Source organism: Poeciliopsis prolifica, unplaced genomic scaffold, assembly GCF_027474105.1.
Source record: "Poeciliopsis prolifica strain line A6 unplaced genomic scaffold, Auburn_PproV2 SCAFFOLD052, whole genome shotgun sequence".
NCBI classification, from domain to species: Eukaryota; Metazoa; Chordata; class Actinopteri; order Cyprinodontiformes; family Poeciliidae; genus Poeciliopsis; species Poeciliopsis prolifica.
Window position 1 is genome coordinate 344,484 of NW_026562427.1, and position 26,573 is coordinate 371,056.

Here is a 26,573-nt window from a genome sequence, read left to right on the forward strand (position 1 = left end):
CACAAATTTTAACTTGTTAACAGAGCTGGCTCTGAATAGCAGCCTGTCAGATACAATCATTTTGTCCGGGCTGCTTCCTAAAAAGGACCAGCCAGACCTGGAAGAGAATCGAACTGCATTACGTGATATCAGCCTGTGTCCTCATCCTCTTGCTATCAGAGCTGGGTTTTTTTTTTTCCTTTGCAGACTCTACTTTGCGATCTGATTCCAAAGTCTGTTTTCTCTTTAGTGGAAGCGTCTGAGGTACTTTTTTAGAATAAAAATAAGGAATGAGAAACAAGAAAAAAGCGAAGCTGTGAACCCCTGGAGACATTTGATTGGTTGTTTATAAATTTCAGTTGGCATATTCACAAGCTTTTTCCTTAGCTTTGAAGTTTTTAGCATAAAAAATTGTCTCCACAAAGCATGAAAGTTTTGTTTGGGTAAAGTTGGCTCTGTTATTGTAAATGTACTCCCAGAGGTGGAGAGCAATAGACCGGCATGGCATTACATAACAATGTTGCTCCCAGAGAATTGATTTAAAACTAAGGCTACATTCCATTAATCCTTGAATCCAGAATTTTGACCTGGGAATGATATTAAATCCAACTAAACTTTGTATAGTTTGCACACTGCACAACCAGTATATTCTGTTCTTTGCTATAAGTGTCCAAGCTAAGAAAAGTTTGCAAATCAAGTGAATAATGATGTATTTCTCTTCACTATAGGCCTTCAAGCTTTAAATGAACATGCTGACAAATGATGATTCACATTGCAACACATGTAACTGGTATAATACAGACCCCCAGAAGACAAAGTAAACATTTTATTTCTGCAACGTTTCCTGCATTTTGTATGTGCTGCTGCCTGAAGCTATTCTGGATTTAATTTTTGGTTGCTGTGGGACCTTCCCAGGTTGGAGTTTTAACTTGGGGGAGCTATTGTAGATTACATCTGAGTCTGAATTTGGAAATTCAGACTTCAAAGTACCTGAAAATCACCCCTAAGAGACAGCTGGCAGAAAATTCAACATTATTGTGTGATGTAACAGAGAAGGCATTAAGAAGTATTGATTTATACAACTAAATATGATCCTTAAAGCAGCGTATTCTTTTATTAGAAAAAAGAGAAATAATCTCATAATTTTAGAAAAAAAACTACCTTTGATTTGAATACCCCTATTGAGTGGGTAAACAAATTAAATGTAACAGTATATATTTTTAAATGCATATTTATGTTTGTTTTGTCAGAGTTCCTAGAAATTTTCAACTCATCATTATTGGTTCATGATTTCCTCAGATGCCATTTTCTCTGAACTACTTTTCAAAATGGGCAAAACAAGAAAAGGCAGATATGAATGATCTTTGTAATTCGGATAATAGCCACAAAAAAGCTACTATACCTGTCCTTATCTGAAGTCAGACCAATAGTTAAAAAGTTTTGATAACTATTAACTGTTTACATCTTTATCTTACCAACTTACACTGGAGGTTCCTATATCCTGCTTCCTATTATAGATCCAGATCTCATGCTATCAGGAAAACCAAAGAGGCTCCACATCTCACAAACCTTAAGGCTCTCTCTGCCCAGATTGCATGTTTGAAAATCTCAGCCAGCTCTCTTTCTGCTTTCACAGCATAAAAACACAATAAAGAAGATAGTAAGAAAAAAAAAAGGTTTCCACAGCATTTTTGTATGCACTTTTTGACCCCTAAGAGACGGCTTGTCATCCGCGTCTTAAAGTTATTTATGATGACAGATGTTACTCTCCTAATCTTATTGACTGGCTTCATAAGTTAGCAGTCTGAAAGTGCTACTGCACCAACTTATAAATCAAAAGCTGTCTTTCAGCACAGTTTTGATAAGAAATGCAGAGAGATAACAAGTCATCTTACAACTCAAATGTTCCATTGTAGTTTTGAAGTTCAAAGTTTTTTGTTTGTTTGTTTGTTTTTTTGGGACTTTGCAAAGCCCTACAAAAGTGCAAAATTATGAACTGCAAAATCATTCTGTTTCTTAGGTGATGCAATAGCCCAGCTGACAGACGTGGGGTCAGCCATGCAGCCTCAGACAGACGGGCGTGTCACAGTGTTCAGTGACAGGACTGGGATGGTAAAGGCCGCCCGCCTGCTCCTCTCATCAGTCACTAAAGTCCTCGTCCTTGCCGATCGCATCGTCATCAAACAGATAATCACATCACGCAATAAGGTAAAACTGCCTGACATGAGACGCGCTGCCTTGAACAACATCTGTAAACTAGTCAATCACATACACAAGGAAAACACTCCTGAGTCCTTTATTTTCCCGATGAGTAAGCAGTGGCCCCTTTGAAAGAATACCTTGGATGTAATTGAAGGGAAGCAGCACTTTTAGTGACCACATGAAAACACCCGGCCAGGGACCGCCTCGCTCTCATATCAGGCTGTGCTCTTAGCCAGACAGTGTGATACGGATGTCGCTTCAGACTGGGCCAAGAATGGAAACAGCGGCTTAATCATGACCGGTTTGCTTTGTTCGGACGGACAGTCGACAGCCCTCTGTTCTCCATTACTGGCAAACACAATTACATCTCTTCCTCCTCTTTATACACCACAGATAAAAGCTGTTGCCGCTGCTGTGTTGTTCCTGCTGACTAGCAAATCTTCAACGACTAACTTACCAGCTTACATAGATTGTTGTTTTCCAAAGTACAGATTTCAGGCTGTTTAACTTTAATTTTTTAGTCTGTAGTGACCTTTATTTAACAGTAAATGGATAGGAAATATGGAGGGGAGGAAAGGGGAAGACATGCACCAAATGGGAATTAAATCCATAACAACCTCTGCATATGCTCTGTCAACTAAGCCACCCAGCAGCCCTTTATTTAGGATTTTATCTGTGTGATAATATCAGAAATTAAAATGAAAAATATGAAAAATAATACAGATCCTTGCAAGAGAACTTTGACGAGTTTCTTTTTTCCATTTTCAGGTTTCCGCTACTATTTTCAATGTATTTTTTTCAGAATATATGTGATAAAGCAACACAAAGTTGTACATAATTCTAAAATGGAGGGAAAATTATGCCAGATTTTGAATACTTTTGCCAAATAGCGGTGAATTAGTTAAATTCCCAGCTCATTGAGATTGGGTGGATGGTGTCAGTAGACATAAATGTTTGACACAGATGCTAAATTATATTTTCATGTGTTTCATTTTGACATGAAACACATGAATATCCTGAAACTTCAGAGTATCCTGAAACTTTGGATGCACAAACCTTTCGAACATACCTAAATTAAATTGATGGGTTATTATACTTAGTACTTAATCCTATGATTTTTTTTGGGATCCTTTTCTTTCTAATTTGCCATTAGGAGCTACCTTGTGTTGATCTGATACACAAATTTCTAGTTAAAAACAGAATTTTGTGGTTGTAATGTGACAAAACATGAAATATGTTCCACAGCTAATTACACTTTTGCAAAGCACATCCAGTCTAAATTTTAATCTTGATCATTTGTTACTATGTGAGCATCGGATAATATGTCCTCCACTGTTTTAAAACTGCATCTGCTAATAAATATGAGTTCCAAGACAAATACTAACTAATCATCTCACCTCGCTGATCATTTTGCTTCTTTCAGGTTCTTGTAACACTTGACAAACTGGAAAGAGTCAGCACCTTCCAGGAGTTTGTGCAGATTTTCAGCCAGTTTGGCAACGAGATGGTGGAGTTTGCTCATCTCACAGGAGACAGACAGAATGTGAGTAGCAATGCAATTATTAAATTACATTAATTAATGTTTTTAATCAAGAAAACCCTATCAAGTATTTTAAGTAAAGTCTGAAAAATCTTTAGTTTCCTCCTCATGTGAATGCTGTGCACTAAACTGGGCTTTTCATAAATTCATATCTATGGGATAACGCTGGACTTTGAGAACTGCAGTGTCTGCATAGTGAAGTGCAGCACACTCTGGAAAAAAGTAAATCAATAATCCAACCATGAAATATTTACATATTTTAAAAATATCTGAACAATTGTGTAAGACTTCTTTCTCAGGCCTGGCTTCTTTTTGCAAAGCTTCTTTCCTTATCCATATTTATTTTGCATCGCCAGTCTTTAGAAGCAAATCACAGGTCAGTTGTGACTCACACTCCTCAAAGAATATTTACATCACGATTCAGTCTCGAAAGGAGCTGACCTGTGCTTTCTTGTGGTGAATTCGATCAGCCATATTGCAGCACATTTACAAAACAAAACATGCACTCAGTGCTTCGAAAACACCCTCCAACTTGAAGGGGTTCTAAACTTTGTACTGTCAGAGGACTGATAATCCCACTTTGATGCATACATTCAGCTTCTGTAGCTAAAGCGCTTTGCCTGCGGAAGTCGATGTGAAATGCAGCGGCTGCGTTATTCAAACAGTGAGGATCCGCCATCTATCTGTCTGAATTTCATCAGGGGCTCAGGTTTTGAAACGCACATCACGTCGCTCCTAACGCTTCCTCTTCTCATTTGCCACTTTTTTTTTGTGTCATATTTACACCCCCTCATTCACTCTCCATGTTCACACATGGAAAGGCACATGTCTTTTTCTTTCTTTTTTTTTTTTAAAGGAAAAAAAGCATCTTCAGCTATTGAAAGCAGATGAGCGGAGAGGCAAAAATAATGACAGATAATCACATCGTCTTTGTAATCTGTGGCAAAGTGCCTGCAGAGGAGTTGATTCAGCTGCCGTTTTCAAATCCTGTGTCTGTAGAATTCAATCTGCGCTTCTCCCATGTAGAATCCATGCACAGTGACAAAAACAGGTTTTCTTTTTTTATATTCTGGTAGCATCTCTCTTTTTTTTTTAAAGAAATATAACCCACAAAGCTGCACATGTGTAACCTGCAGAAAAATCCTGATTATATCTGGGTGACCGAGCAGGATCCTTTTTATGCCTCATATCCCTTGGACACCCTGAGAGTTGTAAGAAGTCTTTACTAAAGTAAAGGCATCCATTTTCATTGTGTGTGTGTATTTGTGCTGTAGGACTTGAAAGACGACAAGAAGAAGGCGAGAATGGCAGCAGCCCGGGCAGTGCTGGAGAAATGCACCATGATGCTCCTCACAGCCTCCAAGGTAAAACTGACCTCGGTCATTTGTCATTGATCATGTCCAGCTTAAAAATTAAAACCTCTCTTCAATTTCAAGTTTTCCAACATGCTTGGGTCTGTGCAGTAATTGAGTCAAGACACATTAAGTAAAAGAGAAATAAAAAAAGAGACAGAGAGAGAGAAGAAGAGAGTACATTGACATTTCACATCCAACCCCCTCCGCAGACTTGCCTCAGGCACCCAGACTGCGAGTCGGCGAGGATCAACAAAGACGCCGTGTTCCACCGAATGCGCTGTGCCCTGGAGCAGGTCATCGAGATAGTCACCGAGGCACGGAGCTGTGGGGAAAACAAGGTCCTCCCTACGAGTATCTACAACAGCATCAAGGACTTCAAGGTAGAATAATGTTTTGTTGTAAAGAAACAAACCTCACGTTGCTCAGCCGATATCCGATTGGTCGAAATAGACACTATCCTCACTTTTGAATTAAACAGTGACTTGCAAATGTATTCATGTATATACTGACATTTTTCACACTTTGTAAAGAGGGGAGGAGTGGGGCGAAAAAGGGTTTTCAAAATTCTTTGCAAATAAAATCTTGAAAGTGTGGCAAACGTTTAATTTGTACCACCTTTACGGTGCCCTTTGTGGACCTGTGTTGATATAAGTAGCAACACAGCTGTTCTCTAGAGATCTCAGATTTTTATTAGAGAGTATTGCTGATCACAGCATCGTGAAGACCAAGGAACACATGTTTGGATGGGAATAAAGCTGTGGAGAAGTTTGAAAATCGTAGTTTGGTTGCAAAACAAGATCCTGAGGTTTCAACGGCAGCATCCCACAAAGCATTGTTCAATACATCATATGGAAAGGCAAGATATACTACAACTGTGAAACCTCCAAGACTGCTCAGTGTGGGACCAGTCTGTTCAATTAGGAAAGCAACCCACTAGCCTATAAGGAAAATGGAGGAGTTGTAGAGAATCACAGCTCAGGTGGGACATCCAGGAAGATTAGTGTAGAATAAAGATGTTTTCAAAACATCTAGCCATGGTATCCCGGCAATACTGGAGGAAAGGCTTTTAGAGGGGGCAGCAGATTCACCTTTCAGCAGGACAAAAACAGCGAACATGGCGCCAGAGCTACAATGGAGTGGATTAGATCAAAGTATTTCTGTTTTGCTGCAGCGTTCCTGTCATGGTTCAGATTTAAACCTAACTCTGTTGTAAGACTTGAAATTTGATGCACACAGATTCTCTCCATTCTCTCCATCCTCAGTTGTTTGACAAAGGATAATGGGTAAAAGTTTCTGTCTCTAGATGCACAAAACTGGCAGAGACATGTCCCAAAAGATTTTCTATGAAAGGGTTTAGTTGTTTTTTTTTCACGGAAACTGAATACAAATATTTGCCACAGTTTTCAGATTATAATTTGTAAAAGCATTTTACAACATAAAATCCCAGTAAGATGCATTGAAGTTTGTGACTGGGAAAAGTTGAGGCAGATTGCGGTTGCAGAGTAACTACCGGCGCACGTGCATTCATTGTTTGTCGAAGCTTCAGATGAGACTCAGCCCATCAGAACTGCGGTGCACACGTTCTCACTTTGTAATTCTGTTAATACAGTTGTGTAAATTGCCACAGAAGCCCTCCATTGCACTTGCTAATCTGCTCTCTCCGCTGGAAGATGAAAGAAATGAACCTGCGTCAAAGCACTTTGAGGGCAGCTCCTCAAAGAGAGAAAGTATTTAATGACAGCCCTTGAGATTGCTGTTGCCTTTAATTCAGGGTTCACAGTGTTTTAATGGTTAACTTTAGTAAAAGTTATGTAAACTGATCTTCATTCAGCATGTAAGCAGATGCTCTTAAAATGAGCTCTTTGTTGAAGAAAGAGAAATAAAAAAATTTAAAGGGGGAGTGCTTTAGTTGTTCTGTTTTTTGAGTAAGAAGAAGTAGTATGTAAAGGCTGTTTTTACGCAAAAGCACCCTTTTTATTCATGTTGTATAAACCCTGCTCTTGCTCCCCATTCTGCAGGGCAGCGTTGAGTGCCTTAGAGAGAACCTGCACTCTTCGACGCCGCAGATCATGGCCAGTCAGCTGGAGACGCTGGTGGAGCGCACCGAGGACTTCACCGATTCGCCCTACACCAGTCATGAGCAGCGGCAGGCCATCCTCAGCGTGTGCCAGCTGGCCCGCCAGGACACCCAGCAGCTGGTGCACGCCTGGATCGAGGTGGTACGTTGGCGCAGTCTCACGTTCGTACCTGCAGAAGTGTTTGAAAAGCAGTACGAAACTGAGTGAGGAAAATACAGAGTTCCTCCAATGTAACGCATTTGTGTAATTATCATTCGAATGACTGAAAAAACACAACAATTGCGTTTAGTCGCATAAAACATGGCCTTATTACTACTGATTGAAACAAAATGCATCAGTCAGTGGACAGAATCAGATCTCTTTGTAAGAGATTATTCTTAAAAAATGAAACATAATATCAAACAATACCCTCCACAAATATGGGGACAACTTCTAAATTTGTAAAGTATCTCTTGCACTAAAAACTTGCTGCAGTTTTCCTATTTTCTCTGTTGGAAACAACAGAAAAGGACAGCTGTGAGTCAAAAGATATAAGGGCCTGTTAACTTGGCAAAAAGGCTGTTTTTAAACAGATTGGATATGTCTGAGAATCTGGACCACAGTACATATCTAGTCTTTACCATGTAAATATATATTCATATGATAATTGAATTTCAGGAAACATTTATCCAAAACCATCCTGGCTCTTTGTGGGAAAGTAATTGCTCTTCATCAAGCACCCGCTACACCTGGGAGTCTTTAGGGAGTCAATTTGGAGGAATTTTGTCCCACTGTTTCTTGTTGAATTACTGTAATTCAGCATCCTTGGTTTTTGACTATGAATTGGCTGTTTAAAGTTGTGTCTTAAACACTGCAACCATGTTTGATTGTCAGTTCTTTTTTTGTGTTGGTTTATGCCATTTGTTGCAGGACACATAGATCTTTCATAAAGATTCATTTTTGTCACTTCAAGATACAGAATATTTTTTCCAAATAATGCTGATGCTTATTGTCAACTTTGAAATGGGACTTTTTGTTCTGTTTGGTCACAGTTGAGGCCAAATTGAGTTGGATATCTTTTTTTTTTTCTATTTAAATGTTTGCTCATATATTTCCTTATCTATCCCTGCTACAGCACAAATGAATAAAAAACAAAAAATTGGGCATAGTGGGATGACATTTGTTTCAAAAGACAGAATAGTGTAATTTAAACAAATGAAAAACGAACAGAAAATGTCTCGACTTTCGCCAACTTCTCTTTCATTTACTATGACAACTTTATGCTTTTACATATGACTGTGTTGCCTGCTGTAACAGGGAAATATACTACTGTGTCGCACCATGAGTGCATTCCCGATAAAGGTGAATTGAACTGGAGCTCTTTGTCACATCAAAATCTCCCAAAAACCCCAACCAAAGGAAAATCAACACTTCAGTTTCTTTTGCCATGAAGTCAGAATACTCAAATTAAAATTTAGATTGTTCTATGTCTTTCACTTCCAAATTTGCAATGGAAGATTAATTCATTATCACTTTCAAACTCATTAGACATCATATAATATGAACTCAGCCCAAACCATCTTTTTGGAAACTGGTGACATTTTTCATCATCTGCTAGTGACAGCAAGAATATAGTACTGCTGTAGATAACTCACATGTATCTATGTAAAACACGGGCTCTTTCTGTGTTGTTGACATTTCACAGCAATAATAAACAACAGAGTTGATGCACATGTTGAACCGTAATGAGTTTTCTATTGGCTTTTAAGCAGAGGCTGCAGCGTGTTTCTGATAAACAAGTAGAAAAGCAAACAACTTTTGTCGCTTTAGGAGTAGAAGAAAAAGCTGTTCTTATTAACATTCGTTTTCACACACCCTAAATAAGACAGTTTTTTTTACCGTCTTTAAAAGTCTGGTAACATTGGGGGAAATGCCCAAGTTTTAGAATAGTCTTCCTATTACAGGATTAAAGTTGTTATTGGAATATATTTTGGGCTGTTTATTTTCATTTTTTGACTTTAGATTAAGTCCTTTTACATTTGAATAGTTTTTGTCTTCTGCAATTGATTGCTTAGGATTTTAGATTATTAACAGAGCCAACAGATAAATAAATGCAAGTCCATTCAAAAATCAAAACAGACAATTTTACAGCTTTTTGGCCTCGAGACTCTTCGATTTATGGTTTTGAACTGAACTTAGGCTTTTTTCATCTTCGCTAAGTGTTTTGCTACTTCTCATTTAACCGTTTTGTGAGTGAAAACTAAAAATGTGCAAAATGCTTTATTAAATTTTTTTCACACATCATTTTCTTGCGGCAGTGTTGGTATGTTCCACCTGCAGACTGAAATCGACAGAAGCACAGCATCCTTTCTCGCACTCTTGATTAGCCTTCTTGCACAGTAACCCACCTGAATAATAATATATATTATTTTTTTTTCTTACCAAAGCTCACTCAACGTGGAATCGGAACACAGTTTTCCGTTACAGTCACCAGAAATCTCCTTGGTTTCAAAAAGCGTCAGACTTGCAAAATGCAATGAGTCTTTATGCCGCAGCTTTTTCGTCTCTGTAAACTTCTAGCAGTGTGCACAGAGAGCCTGCAGCTGCATAATTGTACTGTAGTGGCTCATCTAATCCCCTCCAATTGAAGGTCGTGTAGAGATTTGAAAAGACGGGGCTGCTGCAGTGCTCATATGATAGAAGGATAATATTTGCGTGTTATCATACTGCCCAGGTTTAAGACTGCGCGTGATGGCTTTGGCTTCGGTTTTATTTCAACGGCTTCTCTAAAATTTTGAAAATTGTGTGGTATTTGTAGATTACATCATTTGGCTTTACTTAACTCATTGGACAAAATTACAAACTGAAATGCTGTGGGCCTTTTGTATTTCACAAATGTTAGAGAGAGTTGAAAACAAACTCATTTGGCATTTAATTTTTTTGGTTTGAATTATGAGATTAACATGTAGGCTTGCGTGTTTGTATTCATGTCACATGTTTATTGTCCTCTGTGTCCGTCATCACAGCAGCAGTCTGTTCATGCCAAAGAGGCCACAGAGGAGCTGGAGGTGGCCATTCTGAAGACGTGCCAGAGCATCAGTGACCTGAGACGAGAGGTGAGCAGCAATCTGTCTCCAAAACTTAAGACCCTCACAGACAGAGACGAGAGCTGCTCAGCACCTGTAGCTCGGCTCCTCTCTCTCTAATATTGCCACACTTCACCTCTTCTGCTCCTGTCATCTCACTGTCACTTCTGCCTGTCTCTCTGTCTCGGCTTTCTGTAAAACAGAAGCCAGTGAAGTTCATCAAGCACATTTGTCTCTCCCGTTTTCTGTCACACCACTGTTTATCCTCTTGATTCCCCACCATCCAGCTCCATAAGGTCGCGGTGGGCCGCGCCTCCGACTTGCTGAAAGCCCACGGCGAGCATCTGCCTCTGAGGGCCCTCAAAGCTGCTGGCGCCGAAGGGAACCTGGAGGCAGTGGCAGAGTATTCGCGGACGCTCACTGAGCAGAAGGAGCAGCTGGTGGAGGTGGGTTGGGTCAGCAACAAAGGGGAAACTCTTATTTCCATGGAAAGATAGAGTTAGGATTATATTTGGATGACTCATTGTTTTAATGCCTTTGGAATTGGTGTAGAGCATATACATTTCTGTATATTCTCCATATACAGAACATTAAAACATCACATGAAATGTGATGTTTTAATAATTGATTTTCAGAAACTCAATAGTATACCTAGTTGATGACACCCTTAACAAATTCCATAAAATAAGCATTTTAATTGGCAATCCACGACTCCCTGTTTCACCAATCAGCAACTCTTACAGTCTAAAGAGCCATTTTCTTCTTGTTCCTGTGCATCTAGATCACAACCAAAACCCACTTCATTCATTTAAACTTAAAAAATAAAAATTTTGTGGGGCCATGGTTTAACATAGGACAAGTGGCTCAACCAGTTCTTTGTTTTGGGGTAATTATGTTTTCCACAAATGTCCAGATTGATTTGGATATTTTTCTCTCAACAAATGAAATCTGAAATGTTGCTTTTAATTCTAATTCAGACATTTAAATTTGTTTTATGACCTTAAAGCTCAGGTATGTAACCGTTTTTCACATATTTGTTAAAACTGTAACCATGTCGTGATGGCATAAAATGAGACAGACACGCAGAGTTAAGAATGTATGAACAGGCTCTTTACAGGTATTTGAAAATATAAATTGACATTTGTTATCACTGTTATGGTCTACAAAATAGACCAGGGTGTATTTGCTAATTTATTGCAAGAGAACACAATATTTATTGCAAGGTAATGCAAAAAAAAAAAAAAAAAATTAATATGTTCCCAAGGAATCGTTGTAAAACAACAACAAAAAAAAAAGTAAAACATTTTTATTGGAATATACAATGTAAAACATTTTTTTTTGGTAAAAGTTACATACCCTAGCTTTAAAGCTTTAGGGTCAGGAAGTCTTCCACTGATTGTACATCATTTGTCTTGCGCTGCTTCAAAATAGGGACATGTTAAGCTTTAGTTACATAGGAAGAATAAAAACATTCATTATGTCCTGATTTTTAAAACCTCTCAACCAAAATAGGGTGTACTTACCTTGTCTCACTGACAAATCATTTATTATGACGAATAAAAGAGATTAAATCTCTTGTTTGTTTCCAGACATGCAGATTGTTGTGCCATGTGTCGGGGACGGAGCCATTAGAGATTACCTGTATACACGCAGAGGAGACCTTTCATGTCATTGGTCCACAGGTAGTGTAACAAATTTCACTGTACATTATGATGTTGTGTTATATCGGTGCGGTGTGGCAGGGACAGCAGAAAGAAATTTGTTTTGTCTTTGTTTAAACAATCCATTGTCCATTTAACACTTTGTATATAGGATTAACTGGAATGATCACATATTGTTTTGAATGCAAAAGTTAAACCAGTAAATGCGATGGTGATGAGGAAAAGAAGGAGACATATTTCCCTTCTCCTCTTGGTGCCTTTTGCACCTCGAATCCATTCAGAACATGCTGTTCACCTATCACATATCTAATTATATTTGCTCTTGAAAACCATTTGTGGCAGTAATTATCCAGCAGTGTGGACTGTTCCTGTCCCACGGTGCTAATGTCAGGCTCCACACGACTCTGCAGTAATGACTCGGCTCCTAAGTTCAAGGGTCACCCAATCAATAATGCTGTGATACAGGCCAGGGCTGGTGATATCTGTCTGTGTCCGCTTAGGCTAATGCAGGGGTGGCCCACAGGGTAATTGCCAATTAAATCCAACACAGTAGGTGGCGGATGTGTTTAAGTTAGGGTATAACAAAGTACGCAGCTCTGGAGACATAGTGATACACAATATGGGTTCTTGAGAAGAAATAAGATGAAATTGTAACATTATTAATCAGAAACATAAGAATTTTAATATTTTTTGTACTTTTGTTTCTTTTTAAATATGAACTAAAGGTTTCTCCAGGGCCGGCTCGGTTGTATCGGGTCTTAGAGTTTGATTTGGGACCCTTCAGCCTGTTAAGTGAATCACCACAACTAACAATGTTTCAGTACAATGTGGAAGAGAGAGCCAAGCTTAATCTCAAACAATTTTATAATTTTTCATGTATCGCACAAAACGGTTTTTAAAGTGGAGGGAAGCTTTGATTTAAAATTAGCTTTACCAATAATTGCAATTGGATTTTAATATAACAATGTATGCACTTCCTCTCACTTATTTTTAAAAAATGTCTCAAATACTGAAAATAGCCAGCTCTGAGTCAGTAACAACTTCCACAATAAAGAGAGCGTTTCAGGGGTGCGCGCTGTGGCGGGTTCACAATTCAGGAAAGAGATTTTTTTTTTTTTTTTTTTGCGTTCAAGATGAAAATAAGTTGCCTCTGATCACTAACAAGTTCTTTGGGCATTTCAGCTGATCACCATAACAGTAAAAGTGATATTTCTTCACTTTCTTAGATCATCTCAGCTGCCCAGACATTGGCCCTTCATCCATCCAGTAAGATTGCTAAAGAGAACCTGGAGGTGTTCTGCGAGGCCTGGGACTCCCAGCTCTGTGACATGGCCCTGCTGCTCAAAGAGATCAATGACGTCTTTGAAGGAAGACGAGGTGGGCTCACAATTAATTGATGCTTGCTGTAAACAAGCGTAATTGTGCTGGTTGCTGTTTTGCTTTCAGATCCAGAAATGTGCGTTTGAATCTGCAGAATCTGTAGACAATTAAGTTAGCAAAGTTTTCTTTTTAGATCTATATGTAAATCCGTCTTCTGATATTTTAGCCTTTTCAAACTAAATTAAACATTGAGTAAAAAGGCACTACCTTTTGGTCTGGCCCAAGTGAATACATTTTCAGGCTACAGCTGATGGTCTTGCCGCTTGATTATCTTTTCACTGGAAATAATAACATTCTCTGTTAAAGCTCAGATGAACCATTTTGTCCTTGAAATCTTTCACAAATATGAATGAAAGTTGAGACACTGCAAGCAGTGTGGACTTTTTTTTTTAAATGAATCATCACATGACGTAGGGAGTATTTTATGCAAGAGTTATCATCACTGCCCTTGAACCTCTATGCATTCATTTCTTCTCTGCTCTGCGTGTCTTTACTTATTGTTACTCACTGAAACTCTCAGTAAGTAACTCTGAGAGCTCAAGAAAAAGTTAAATGTTGAAAAAAAGTATTTCCACATTGCTTTTTTGTCACAATGAAACATTTCTTTAATCTTCGAATGAAGGTCATACTCTGACACTCAAGGATTTTTCAACAATTACATCATGTCGGTCAGATCCTCAAAGAGCAAAGCCAACCCAAAGCCGTGTTAGTTTTACAAAACGTTGTAACGGAGGGACACCTTTCAGAATGTTAAACCTTCGTCTTATTAGTCCACAGAATATTTTCGCAGCACTACTAATCAAGACCTTTTTTTGGGGATCTCTAATTTCTACCCAGTTTCTTTCTTTTTGTTTAATCGTGAACAATGACCTTAATTGGGGTAATTGAGATCTGCTGTGCTTCAGATGTTCTACCAGGTTCTTTTGAGACCTCATACATGAGTCAGCCATTTGTTTTTGAAGAGCTTTTCCACGTTTTCTCCATTTAAGGATAATGGCTCTAAATGTGGTTCATTTGAGTCCCAATTTATCAGAAACAGTTTTGTAACTCTTTCCAGTCTGTGTTGATAACTTTCGTTTCTCACGTGTTCCTGCATATCTTTGGATCCTGGTGTGATGTGTTGCTTTGTTAAACATTATAGCCTCTTCCATGTTGTCAGACAGTAATTTCTTGATTCTACAGGTCAGGCGGTAATCAGACTGGAGTGCAATAGATTTGCGTTAGTAGAATTGAAATTAAAATGGAGTTAACTGTAATACTTTTTTTACTTTACAAGGGGTGCAACTACATTACTACCAACGGCCAGGCTATTTTTTTCTTCTTAATAAAATGAATTAATAATTTGAAAACTCCTTTATGAATTTGTTCTCATTTTGTCTGATATAAAAAAAAATGTTCATTGTCTGAAAAATATTTAGATAGGAAATCAGCCAGACATGAGACTCTGAAAAGGGGCAAAACTATTTTCACACATTACAGATTTATTTATTTATTTAAAGCATACAAAGAAGAAAACTCCTTTTAATGCTCTGCTGTTTTAATGCTGGAATGCGGTAGAGTTTGACATGATTTGAACTCTCCCTCAGATGGGTCAAGGATTGTGTCCATTGTCAAGTCAAAACGACGTCTTAAAATGCTTTATGGGTACCATAATGGGGTTTTTCCATGTCTTTTATTACAAATGTGGCAATAAACTTTATTAAGCTAGATAAAAATGCATAAAAAGTAGACAGTGATAAAATGATATGTCATATAAGCAAAAGCAGCATCCATATCATATACCTCAATCTTTTGTCAAGATTATAATGTATGATAATCATAATAAATGTCTTCTTCTAGGTGACAAAAGGCCCTATCTGTCTCTTCCAAGACCTGGGGTGTGTATCACAGTGTTCATCTTTATAAATGCTTTAGTGATGCAATGGTGTGTTGCCTTTTGATTAATGACACCACATTTTTTGTTCCACAGAAACACTCAACTAATCTGAAGACTGCCAAGGCTGTCAAGTTGGATGCAGAGGTAGCCCTCACTACATGCTACACTTAATAACATCATGTTTTCTATGCTCTAGCAGCAGCACATTCATCACCAACAGGGTTAGCCTCACTCTCTTGAAGATGTTTTTTTTTCCCCCCAGAATATGGGGGAAAAAATGCTTAGCTGCATTTTACCAAAAGAAGCAGTAGGAAGTTTATTGCAGGCCATCCACAAGTGGAAGTGCTCATTTGCATTTCCAAAATAACCTCAGTTGCTCTGTGTGTATCTCTGTGGGTGCAGGAGCAGACAAGCATGGCCAAGCTGGGGCTGGAGCTTCGTCTGCTCTCATCAGATGTGGACTCGGAGGTGGAGAAATGGGAGGAGCAGGAACATGACATAGTGCGGCAGAGCCAGAGCCTCGCCAGCATGGCGTACAACATGTACCTGTTCACAAGGTACCCAACAGTACTCTTGTGCAGTAGACAAAGCCGTCAATATATTTATTGGGACTACTACAAAATATGTATAAGAATTCCTGAAAGATAATGTTTTAGAAAAACTCCATCCTTATTAGAGTTTTTCAGAATCCTGTGTCCTTTCTTGTGTGTGACGTATCCAGTCATAAAACAAAAGGACACTGCGACTTCCATTTGGTTGATCTGCAGAACGTTTTACAACACAAGCGCATAAAAAGTGATGCACGTACTTTAAAGACATCACAAGACTTTACGTTCGACAAATTATGTTTCAAAATACCCAAAGTAGATGGAAAACAGTAGCTTTAGATTTTGCTTATTGAAATCTGATGACTTCTTTATATGAGATTGTTTTGTCTGTTGAAAATTTGTAGTGTCACTGAAACTGAATTTTAATTTTCTGTTAGATTATTCTATGGCTTCTGACACATTTTCACAAGAGGCTCCGATGAATTAGAATGGTGCTCCATCTGGAGTTAGCTGAACTGGTTCAATCATTTCCAAATTATATATTGTAAAAAAACAAAAGAAGAAGGAGAAAAAAACAATCTAAGCAGCCACATGAATCTCCTCTGAGGCTTAGTGTTAATGAGATTCTCAATCCCCAAGCCATCAATATTTACAAAGCACATTTTGAGGATCGGGAAATGGTGACACAATATTAGGATTATAGTGATTTGTTTACACTTTTTATTCGTGGCGCTGAACATAGTTTGTCCTTGTCCATCTTTCTAATCTATGTTATTATTTTTATTAATGACACCACAGAGGGGAGGGGCTGTTGAAGACAACTCTGGATCTTTTTCATCAAGCTGAGGTAATGACATCCACGTCCTCTAACTTTCCCGGCTCCTCTCCCCGTCTTCTCTTTTTCCACCTCAATTTATTGAAGTTGCAGATAAATGCATGTGTTATTCTACCACACTGAGGAGGAAGATCAATAGGTCAGTAAAGGCACACAGCTATTCATTCATTAACCCCTTTTCAGATCTGACAGCAGATGTCAACAATATATTAATGTTGCTGGGAAGGCGATGCAGAAGCTTCCTGGCTGTGTCGGAGAGAAGGGGCGATGCAGCTCTGTGCAGGGGTGTATCATATTGAGCTTAGATTATTGCCTGTAACATAGAGTCATTTGTAAAACCACAGCACCATATATCACACAAGATTAATTCAGTTTGGGATGAAAAGAGATAAAAGAGAAAGAGAAATGAGAAGAAAAGGGAAGGCATACAGAAAAGAAGAACTAAGTTATTCAAGATGTTTTGATTTTCTTGTGTTTATGCAAGTTTTAACTTATTTTCAAGGTTCTGTCTGAAGAGGGACTTCAGCTTTGTTCATCTCTTCGTACATTTTCCTCTCAGGTAAATATTCTGGCTCATAGTGCAAATGATACACTGACATCAAAGTGATTATTTTTCTTCTTATTTTTCTGAATGTCATTGTAAGGAATATTGTGCCTGAGTTGAGGTTAGTGTTATGTTTCTTTTCTTACTGTTTGTATAATACCTAATATCTTCAACATACTTCATAAGAATTACATTGATTGACATTCTTCCCACCAGTTTTCAAGCATAATGCCCAAAAATCCTGGAGTCAAATGCTCCAAACGTTTGACTCCAGCATTTATGTTTGGCTTTGTTTTATTAATCTAAAACTCAGCATTGACATAACCCTTGCAGCATGATTGAACAACAATTCTTTTCCATTTTATACCCTAACATTTTAGATAATCATAATTTCCAGCAACTTTAAGTTTGTAATATTATCAATGAACCAGTATACATATGTCATGACACAAAAGCCAAGTGTGTTGATCTTTATGCAATATAATTATTTTGTAAAAAAGAAAATACAAGTTGGATAGTTATTGACCATTGAATACAGGGTCAACAACACACTAGCTCTATTAAACAATGTGAAACTGGAGTGCCATAAGGGTCGATTTCAACCTAAAGCGGACAAAATGTTAATATTTTGAACATATTATTTTACTGTTATGTTCCAAGAGACTTTAGGAGATTAGTCCAATTCAAATGCACCTCTCACTTCTTCACACACCCACATCACCCAGCCTGGCATTGCTTGCTTATTGAGTCTGCCTTATAAATCACACTACAAGAGCAGGAAATTAAGGCTGTCACACACCTCTTTCCCTCCCGAGAGCAGAGATCCCACAACAAACACAGCCTCTGTGGCTTCCTTCCTCTCGCCCTCGACCAACTCCTTACCCACGTCCTCCGAGTAAATTTAAATGGCTCTTTTTGACAGGATTTAACGACTGCCATTTGTCACTGCAGCACATGCGGGTGTGGGTGTCTGTGCTGCTGTGCACGTGGGGATGTGAGGGGGGTGCCATGTGCTTGACTCTCAACAAAGTCATAATCAAGGGGCAAAGTGTTACTGATGAAGCATCGACATTCAGATAGTTCCCTGTCAAACCAAGCTGCTCTGTGCTTTTGTCAGTGAAAAAATGTCACTTCAGTCATGTAAGTGAGGTAGATCTGGGGATTAACCCAGTTGCTTTAAAAGAATAAGGCAGTTCATCACTGTTGCTGATGGATTAGAGCCACCAATTCTGATTTTCTGTATCATTTTAATCTGTTTATTTATTTATTTTTTTACTATCCATGTTTTGTCTAGGAAGAGCACTGTAAATTCACACATTCACCCTGACTTCCTGTAGAAAATCTCTGCAGTTCTGAAAGACATCTCTGACTCTCTCTTTCTTTCCCTTCCACTGTTTTTGTCTCATTCTCGCTGTTCCAGCTGGTTGATGAGGAAAAGTCTGTGGTGATCACAGAAACGGAGAAACTGGTGGTGTTGTGCCAACAGCTGCAGATGGGGGCCAAAACTCCTGTACAGGGCAAGACTGCCACCTTCCAGAAGGTAATCATACTACACCTGTTAGGATTTTGATTTTATTGTTTATTTTCAGGAAATATAGTTACTTTGTGTTGCACAAGGTTTACAGCTATTAAAAAGTTCTCCAGTATCAATTTTACTTCAGTTTCAGACAGAAGTCACTGGGACCATGAGGACACTGTTGTTATCTTGATAGTTACAGGGTTTTAATTTAGTAGTTGGCCTGTAAAACAGATTCTGACATCTGATTGGTTAACCTGTTCAGTGGATATTAAATAAATTCCCAGAATGCAGCAACACAAGACAAATTATTTATATTGTTACGTTTATATTGTTGCATATTTTTATTATTTGATAAAATATGGGCTCCATACTTTATTAAATGTGTATCTTTAAGACTTTTGGAGACATTTAAATAATTATAAATCATTGGATTTATGTAGTTAATTTCCATATTATTTTATGTCAACTATCACATATATAGATATTTATTCACTGACTTGTTTGTATATTAAGTTGATTTAAATTGTGTCAAAATATCTAGAATTTTAATTTAGTTCCAATATTTGTTTGTTTACTCACTGTTACAAAAAAATGCCAGGCTTGATGGACTTTTATTAAATAAAAGAAATTGACAGTTGCAGAGGGTTATTTGAGGGTTGTGTTCTTGACATATGTTGAGTCTTCTCTAATGCAAAGATTTTGTCCTTACATGGTCAGGAACAAGAGGAAAGTTTAACTGAACAATTTGAACCCTGTCAGAGATATCTTGCTAACAGATTTGATGTTTTCTTTGTCTGCAGGTAGACTCATCCATTCAGACAACCAGAAATATCATGACTGTGGTCCTCTCCCTCCTTCCCATTATGAATAAGCTAAATAAAAAGGTAATGTCCACATGCTGCTTTAAGTTAAAAGTACGCTTTTTTTATCTAGCGCTCTTTAGAAAGTCGAAGTAATATTTTCCCTGAGGCAAATCCATCTGTTTGCCTCAGGGAAACAGCTGGATTTTAACAAGTTCTCCATCTTTCACCTGTAGAAAATGGTATTATGCTTTTAAAAGTTCAGATTTACTCATCTTAGTGCAAATATATTTTTTTTGTCAGAAAGAAATTAGTCCTTTTGTAAATAACAAAACAGCTACATTTACATATTAAAAAAAAAAGATGGACAGTCAAGTTGAAGCATAATCAATTCTCATTACCAGACAAATCCTAATTAAAATCTTACCATCAAAGTGATATTCAATGAAACCTAAGCAGGGTTTCATTATTGTATTATTTAATAGTATTACAGGCCGGTTACTTGTTTTATAACAAACAAAATTCTCACACACCATTGTTAGAGATTTAAAAAAATAGATGTTCCATCCACAATATGCTATCTTTTTCCTATGTTAAAAAAAAACTTCTTAAATGAAACAGTTTCAAGACTAAAAACCTTTTATATGCATTAGCATATAAAAGGTTTGTTAATTATCATCTCTATCATTCTGGTTAATTTGAGCCTGTGACTCACTAAATGGATTCATTGAACCTGCTAATTAAAGAATTTTTATACTCTTTATAATCTTTTGTCAGAAATGGTCTAAAATAACAGATTCAAAAAGAGGTTCTTTTATATTAAACAAGCCAATTTTAGGCTTCAGTTTGATACAAGAACTATTTTCAGAACATATTCAACATTTGTTTGGTTTGATGGATTTAATAGAAATCAGCTTCATATACTGTAAATCCTAACCTAAAGCAAAATGAGCATCTTTTATTCTTATTTTAACCCATTAAAGGAGCTGAAAATGTCTGAAAACAGACGCATTTTTCTTCATGTTTAATTATTTATTTATCCCATTGAATTTGCAGTACAAGTCAGAGAGGACGAGCCTCAGCTCCCTGCAGGACTGGGGAGAACGACCGGACGCATCCACGCCTGTCAAAGAGGAGGGCGCTCTCAGCAGCAAAAACACAAACGGCTTTGGAGTCAAATCCCTGGAACAGCACATGGCCGGGCTAAACCTCCTGGAGAGCAAATAATCCTGGAGAATGTCTCCTTGTTCTTTTATTCCACTGTTGTTGTCAGAGCACCACATAACCAACCTTACCTCTGTGAAATTATCCCATCATCCCCTCCTACCACTGTAGCCTGGACTTGAACTACAAGGCAAATATGGCTGCCTATGGGTCAGATAGATTGAAGTTGGCACGTGGGAGATGACTCTGAAGGTGTGCCAAGAAAGAAATGCCAACTGAAGCTCTGTATGTGGATTCACTCCACTTTAGGTACTTAGCATGAACCACTAGTCAACAATCAGTCTTAAAATGAAACTGATTTCTGACTTGATTTTGATTTTCAGGGTTCCTCAACATTCATATTCAAATGTTATACACTTTCAGCTTTATTTTTTTTTCTAGCATTCTGTAGATAAACTGAACAAAAATGAGGTCATGAAATTGGCCACCAGTTTTCTGTGTGGTTTAGGGGCATCTGGGCTGTATTACATGAAGACTTTTTCAAAATCTTTAACTCCTGGATTTGTCAAAGTGTCAGACTAAAAGCAGATAATTTAAAGCACCATTTGTGTGCTTTGGTACCAAATGCTGCAGTTCTTCTTTGTCTGGCATTATAATCCCACTAACCTTAAGAACCACATAGGCCATTCTAATTGGACAAAAATAAAATTAATAAATAAAAAGATTGCCCCCTTTTTAAATTCTGAGTGTGGATTCAGTCATTAAGTAAAAAACTAAAATGCTGAAACAATAAAATCAAGTGTGACGAGTCTATTCAAAGATAATAAATGTAATTCGAGGTTAAATCAATGTATCTTTAAGAATTCTTGGACTGAAAATACCTTAGATGGAAAAGTAAAACTGGGATATCCAACAATTTTCCATACTTATCCAGACCTCAAAAATATTGAGAGCAGATTGAAAACTTCTCCAGGCTGTGAGTCATAGTTCAGCCACACATCTGTTGTCGCAACGTCCCTGTGTGTCCTGACCCCCCTTTGTTTTTTGGTGTATTGTAACTGTGTTGCACAAGCATGGTGGTAACATATGTAACTGCCATAATGTCACTTCCAAACAGATCACATTAAAAAAGAAAGAAGAAAAAAAAATTACACTATTTGCCATAGCATTTACTATAGAGCATTCCCCATGTGACATGTTAATAGAAAACTAGGATTTATGCCAAATGATTGAGAAACATTAGCAGAGATATTTTTTTTTTCCTTTGAGTGACAAGAAAAAGCTGGAGTTGGTCATTTAAGCTGCTGAGGAATCAGGATTTTATTTTAAAGCATGTAAAGCGAAACCAAATCATCCGTCAGATTTAAGAGTTGTGAACGGGCATCGAATAGAACCTTCAAGTGTACTTGTTATGAAGACTATCAGTGTGAAGCTGCCAAACAAGCCAATATGTATTATAGTTTATGAGATGTTTAAATATATAGTGTGGTACTTAAAGCAGTTAATGGGAATCTGAAGGTTATCACTTTGGTACTGTGAGAGCAGGAGATAGTGATTCAAATCTACAATACATAGTAGGCTTTAGGAAAATTATGTATCTTTTAGGAGAGCAACTAGATATTCTGGACATTATGATGCCACCACAAATTTAAATGTTAAAAAAATTGTTTTGGACCATCTATTTTTTTTGTTGAAAGGTTGATAAAAGGGTGAGAAAATAAATAAAAAATATTTTTCATACATTTGTTTGATTTTTATATACAACAAAAACACCTGAAAATTATTTGCAGCATTTCACAGAAGACTTTGTTGTTTTCACTTACTTACTACTCAAATAACATAAAAAAAATTAGTCACAATCAAAGCACTTTTAAGCTGAAAACATCCTGGAGTCTTTGTAACATGATAAACTGAAGGCACTTTGCTTATGTTGCATAAAAGTGTCTTACAGGAGAATCAGTCAGTCAACTTTCTCAGTCTTTGTTTTGAACCAACATGGAGAGAGAGAGTGAGAGAAGAAAACCAAAGAAACTCCCGGATCAGGTTAGTCTTCAATGATCCATCAGGGGGGTTGTGACAAACTGCGTTTGGAAACGACAACCTCAAACTCTTCTCTTGTCAGGAGGTTTTCAGTTATGCTCTTGCTTTCTTCAAACTTTGGAAGGATGACAGCAATATATCCTTCAGTAGATGGCTGGACAGAGTTGATGACAAAAGAGAAAAATGTTTTCAAGCACTTTGTTTCATGAAGTAAGGGGGGAAAAAGGCTTATATTTCGAGTTATTAGTTTACAGACTCAATCTATGATGGATGTAATATAATTTACCTTTTCTAGCAAGAGATTTGGGGTTTCTAAAATGTTCTCATTGACCTCCAGAAGACGCCCCCTTATGCAACTGAAACGACAGCAAAAATATATTGCAAAGAGTCAAATAACAATATGTTCACAAGGGGGGAGTGGGGAGGAGATTGTGTACCTGTAGATTGTGTACTCCATGTCATCTGAGCACATTATTCTGCACAAAGGTGCAAAATCTGTAAGGAACTGCGCCCCCTATTGTCAGAGGGGAAAAACATACCAGAAATTTGGGTTTAAAAACAGTTTCTATACACATCTACCAAAAACATCTGAAGCTTTATGACTTACCCGCTTGGACTTCCCAGACACTTTATTATTCAAGCGACTGCAGCCGTTACTGATCTGGTAATTGATGCTTTTGATTGCGCGTCCATCCTGAAGTATCGGATGAGTTTCTGCTAAGGTCACAACGCACAACCTGCAATAGGAAAATTGTATTTTGACAATTTGTTTATAGGTAGAATTTTCTACAGTATTATGGAAGTCAAATCTGGGCTCAAATGTGATTTAGAATTAAATGGTTTGAAAAAATGAAATTGAATTAGGACTGTACTTTTAATACCATGGGAGACTTCAACATATGAATACACTCTGATCTAAAGCAAAATGTTTAGATCAGTGCTCTGGTTTATACAACAATAAAAATAAAATCATAAAATGACTAAACATAAAATAAAAATAAAAAAAAGAATAAGTCAGGGAGATTGTCTAAATAACTTGTTACACTGCACTCATTACCATTTCCACTTTAGGATGGTACTACCAGTCCATAAAGGCACGGTTGGAATACTAAGAGGTTGAGCGAGCATCGGGGTCAACCTTAGACTGAGAAAGCTGGTCCAAAAACGGCTGCCGGATACCACAGAACTTATTAGCGGAGGCCACAACATCATACCAAGCGCCTCCATGTTTTAAGGTATGGACGTTGTGCTCAGGGTGCAGTGCTCAGACATCCACCGGACATCTGGCAAGATCAGTTTTAATCTGATGTTCTTCCACAAGTTTGCATGGCTTGTGCCAAAATAAAAACTGACCTTGCAATGGTTTTCTTTAAACTGTTGCCGTCTTTTTATGAATCTTTCAAAAAGATCCGTTTGTGTAGTACACAACTCATAATTTTTCTATCCACAGATTCTCCCACTTGAAGTGTGGATCTCCATGATATCCGAAGGCCTCTCAGCTGCTTAGCACTGCCCTTGCCAGCATCTAAGTTCAAGTGGACAAACATGTCTTAATAGGTTTGCAGTTGGGCCACACCATTTTCTTGTTCATATTAAAACAGCTTTTATAACCTCAGTCTGCTTTAAACTTCTCAAGTTTAGCACTGGCTGGTCTATTGTGCTTCTTGGACTTCAAAAATGCAGGATATTCACCAATATCCTCAAGCAAATCTGAGGGCTTTCACAAAAGATCGAGATTTATACTGAGCAGAAACTCAGCAGTCTATACTGTCTGTATTTATGTAGGGTGTAAAGAGGACCAAAGTCACACAACCGTTTTCAGATTTTTGTTGAGCTAAAATAAAATAATAATAATAATAATAATAATAATAATAATAATAATAATAATAAAACATTTGGGAGAAAAATTACACTGACGTTTGTTAGTAATGAATACTTTTACAAATCACTGCAAAGGTGCGCCTTTATCATCAGACTCAGTTATTTTCAAGCTCTATCTTATGATATCATCATAAGATTAGAATATCTGGACTAATCTTTAGATATCTGGAATATCTAAAGTCCAGATATTCTAATTCAAATAGACGATTATTACATCAGCGAATTACCTGTTCGAATGTTGTAAGATGCAATGGTCCTCACACGATTTGCCCTTCATATCTAAAAAAACATAAAGGGAGTATATAAAAACAGAAAAACAAGAACATTTAGCTTTTTATTAAATATTTATAGTGTTACCTGCTCTGTACCACCGGGTGAAATATCGGTCGATAACAGAAGGCGCTTCGTTACTCTGCTCCACACAGTCCATCAAGGCAATTCAACCAGCAACCTTACACAATTAAATAAAAACACAATACTGAACGTGAACATAATGTGCTTAGCTTGACGGAAATGTAACGGAGTGACACCAGAGATGTCCGCCTTTTAAATGTTTCCGGAGTCCTGGAAAAGGAAATAACGGCGAACGTTCCGCCAGGGGTCGCTTACTAGAATTTTGAATTTTTTTGAATTTACTTTATTCAACAGACTCATGGTCCACAAGATACACAACAACACAACATAAAAACAAGAGAAAATGAAAAATAAAATACAATAAGTAGTCATAAAAAATATAAATATAATTCTTATAGAAGACTTGTATACCAATGTTTCCAAAGAGCCGACTAGTATCTTAGCGCACTAACAGAAGGCTGTGAGAACATTACAAGAAGATTGTTCGGTGAGTTACCCAAACGACACATAAACTTGTATATCAGATTTCTCAAAAGGGCCTGAAATGTTCTGACATATGCGTTACAGAACATTTGACTTGCACTGCTGAACCGGGGTTTCTTGATCAAAATTCTATTCTCAAAGAGTCATTATAAGCAACCTTAAGCTTCTGCATACTTGTTTTTTTTAAATTTGCACCACAAAGGAGCTGTATACAAGGATGTATAGTAAGCTTTAAACAGGCTTATTTTTACCTCATCAGAGCACATATGAAATTTCCTCCCCAAAACGTTTGCCTGGGCGTATAACATGCGACACTGCCTATAGATGTCATCATCATCAGAGAGCTGGTCTGTGATGTAGTGACCCAGATACTTAGTTTTGGAACAAACATCTAACTTTTGCCCTGACAGAAAAAAATCAGGGAAACAGAGTTGTTTGTCAGCTTTAGTTCTACAAACTAGTACAACAGTTTTCTTAGCATTATACTGCACATCAAATCTCAACCCATAATCAGAGCAGATATTCAATAACTGCTGAAAACCAGCACTACTGGGTGAGAGAACAGCCAGGTCATCAGCATACATAAAGTGATTGACCAAAGTATCACCAATCATACACCCGGTTTTACAGAGGTTCATTTCTTTTGATAGGTCATCCATATACAAGTTAAACAGGGCAGGTGAAAGAAGCCCACCCTGCCGCACACCATTACTAACACCAAAGGAAGCAGAGATGTTATCTCCCCATTTTACATGCATTTTCTGGTTAGAATACCAGTAGAAGTAAGTCTCTGTATAAAAAACGCGAATGGTTCCGATCTTATGGGTTTAGTCTACTTTTAAGGACATTCATAATTACTTGGTCAATTATCATACTTTATTCATCACTATTGCAAAACACATTCTACAAGACGCTGTAGTTTCCAGTAAGTAACCAGGAAAAATAAGTTTTCCTCTTTTTTATTATTTTAAAATAATTTATTGATGGGTCACACATAGATAAATTTTGTCCCTTAAATTTTTGCTGCATGTATACATAAAAAACCTGACTTAAAAAATTAATAAATAATAGTAGTAGTAGTAATAATAATAATAATAATAATAATAATAATAATAATAATAATAATAATAATAATAATAATAATAATAATAATAATAATAATAATAATAGCCTTTATATTATTATTATTATTATTAGTAGTAGTAGTAGTAGTAGTAGTAGTAGTAGTAGTAGTAGTAGTAGTAGTAGCTTATATTGTAATAATAGTAT

General features: G+C 37.3%; 2 protein-coding genes across 6 annotated transcripts in view; one reads left to right on the forward strand and one right to left on the reverse strand.

The window, feature by feature from the left end:
• The window catches only part of ctnnal1 (catenin (cadherin-associated protein), alpha-like 1), a 56,875-nt gene extending 34,589 nt beyond the window's left edge, over positions 1-22,286 (forward strand). For 3 of the 5 annotated variants that reach the window (XM_055058953.1, XM_055058955.1, XM_055058951.1), the window contains exons 3-19: positions 2,000-2,187; positions 3,605-3,724; positions 4,996-5,085; positions 5,286-5,456; positions 7,095-7,295; positions 10,160-10,249; positions 10,507-10,665; positions 11,809-11,901; positions 13,107-13,257; positions 15,100-15,137; positions 15,230-15,280; positions 15,539-15,693; positions 16,483-16,531; positions 17,022-17,078; positions 18,484-18,603; positions 19,383-19,466; positions 20,439-22,286. In XM_055058953.1, coding sequence (XP_054914928.1) covers positions 2,000-2,187; positions 3,605-3,724; positions 4,996-5,085; positions 5,286-5,456; positions 7,095-7,295; positions 10,160-10,249; positions 10,507-10,665; positions 11,809-11,901; positions 13,107-13,257; positions 15,100-15,137; positions 15,230-15,280; positions 15,539-15,693; positions 16,483-16,531; positions 17,022-17,078; positions 18,484-18,603; positions 19,383-19,466; positions 20,439-20,609 — 1,988 coding nt within the window. In that variant the 3' untranslated portion in view covers positions 20,610-22,286. The remainder of the gene's footprint in view (positions 1-1,999; positions 2,188-3,604; positions 3,725-4,995; positions 5,086-5,285; positions 5,457-7,094; positions 7,296-10,159; positions 10,250-10,506; positions 10,666-11,808; positions 11,902-13,106; positions 13,258-15,099; positions 15,138-15,229; positions 15,281-15,538; positions 15,694-16,482; positions 16,532-17,021; positions 17,079-18,483; positions 18,604-19,382; positions 19,467-20,438) is intronic. The other 2 variants (XM_055058954.1, XM_055058952.1) reach the window with 1 other exon arrangement.
• Positions 22,243-24,996, reverse strand: abitram (actin binding transcription modulator). Its single transcript, XM_055058960.1, has 6 exons — positions 24,825-24,996; positions 24,695-24,746; positions 23,194-23,323; positions 23,024-23,100; positions 22,873-22,942; positions 22,243-22,740 (listed from the first exon to the last, which is right to left on the reverse strand). The coding sequence occupies exons 1-6, from the start codon at positions 24,895-24,897 to the stop codon at positions 22,609-22,611; spliced, it is 534 nt and encodes a 177-aa protein (XP_054914935.1). The 5' UTR covers positions 24,898-24,996; the 3' UTR covers positions 22,243-22,608.
• Between the last annotated feature and the right edge of the window lie 1,577 nt (positions 24,997-26,573).

Bases quoted from the DNA above. Each gene is read 5' to 3' on its own strand.
- abitram (XM_055058960.1), bottom strand. From the start codon at position 24,897: ATGGACTGTGTGGAGCAGAGTAACGAAGCGCCTTCTGTTATCGACCGA. The intron at 23,324-24,694 runs GTAATTCGCTGA...TTCCTATTGCAG, and splicing joins ATCTTACAACATTCGAACAG to GTTGTGCGTTGTGACCTTAG. The intron at 23,101-23,193 runs GTAAGTCATAAA...CTCTGACAATAG, and splicing joins TGTCTGGGAAGTCCAAGCGG to GGGGCGCAGTTCCTTACAGA.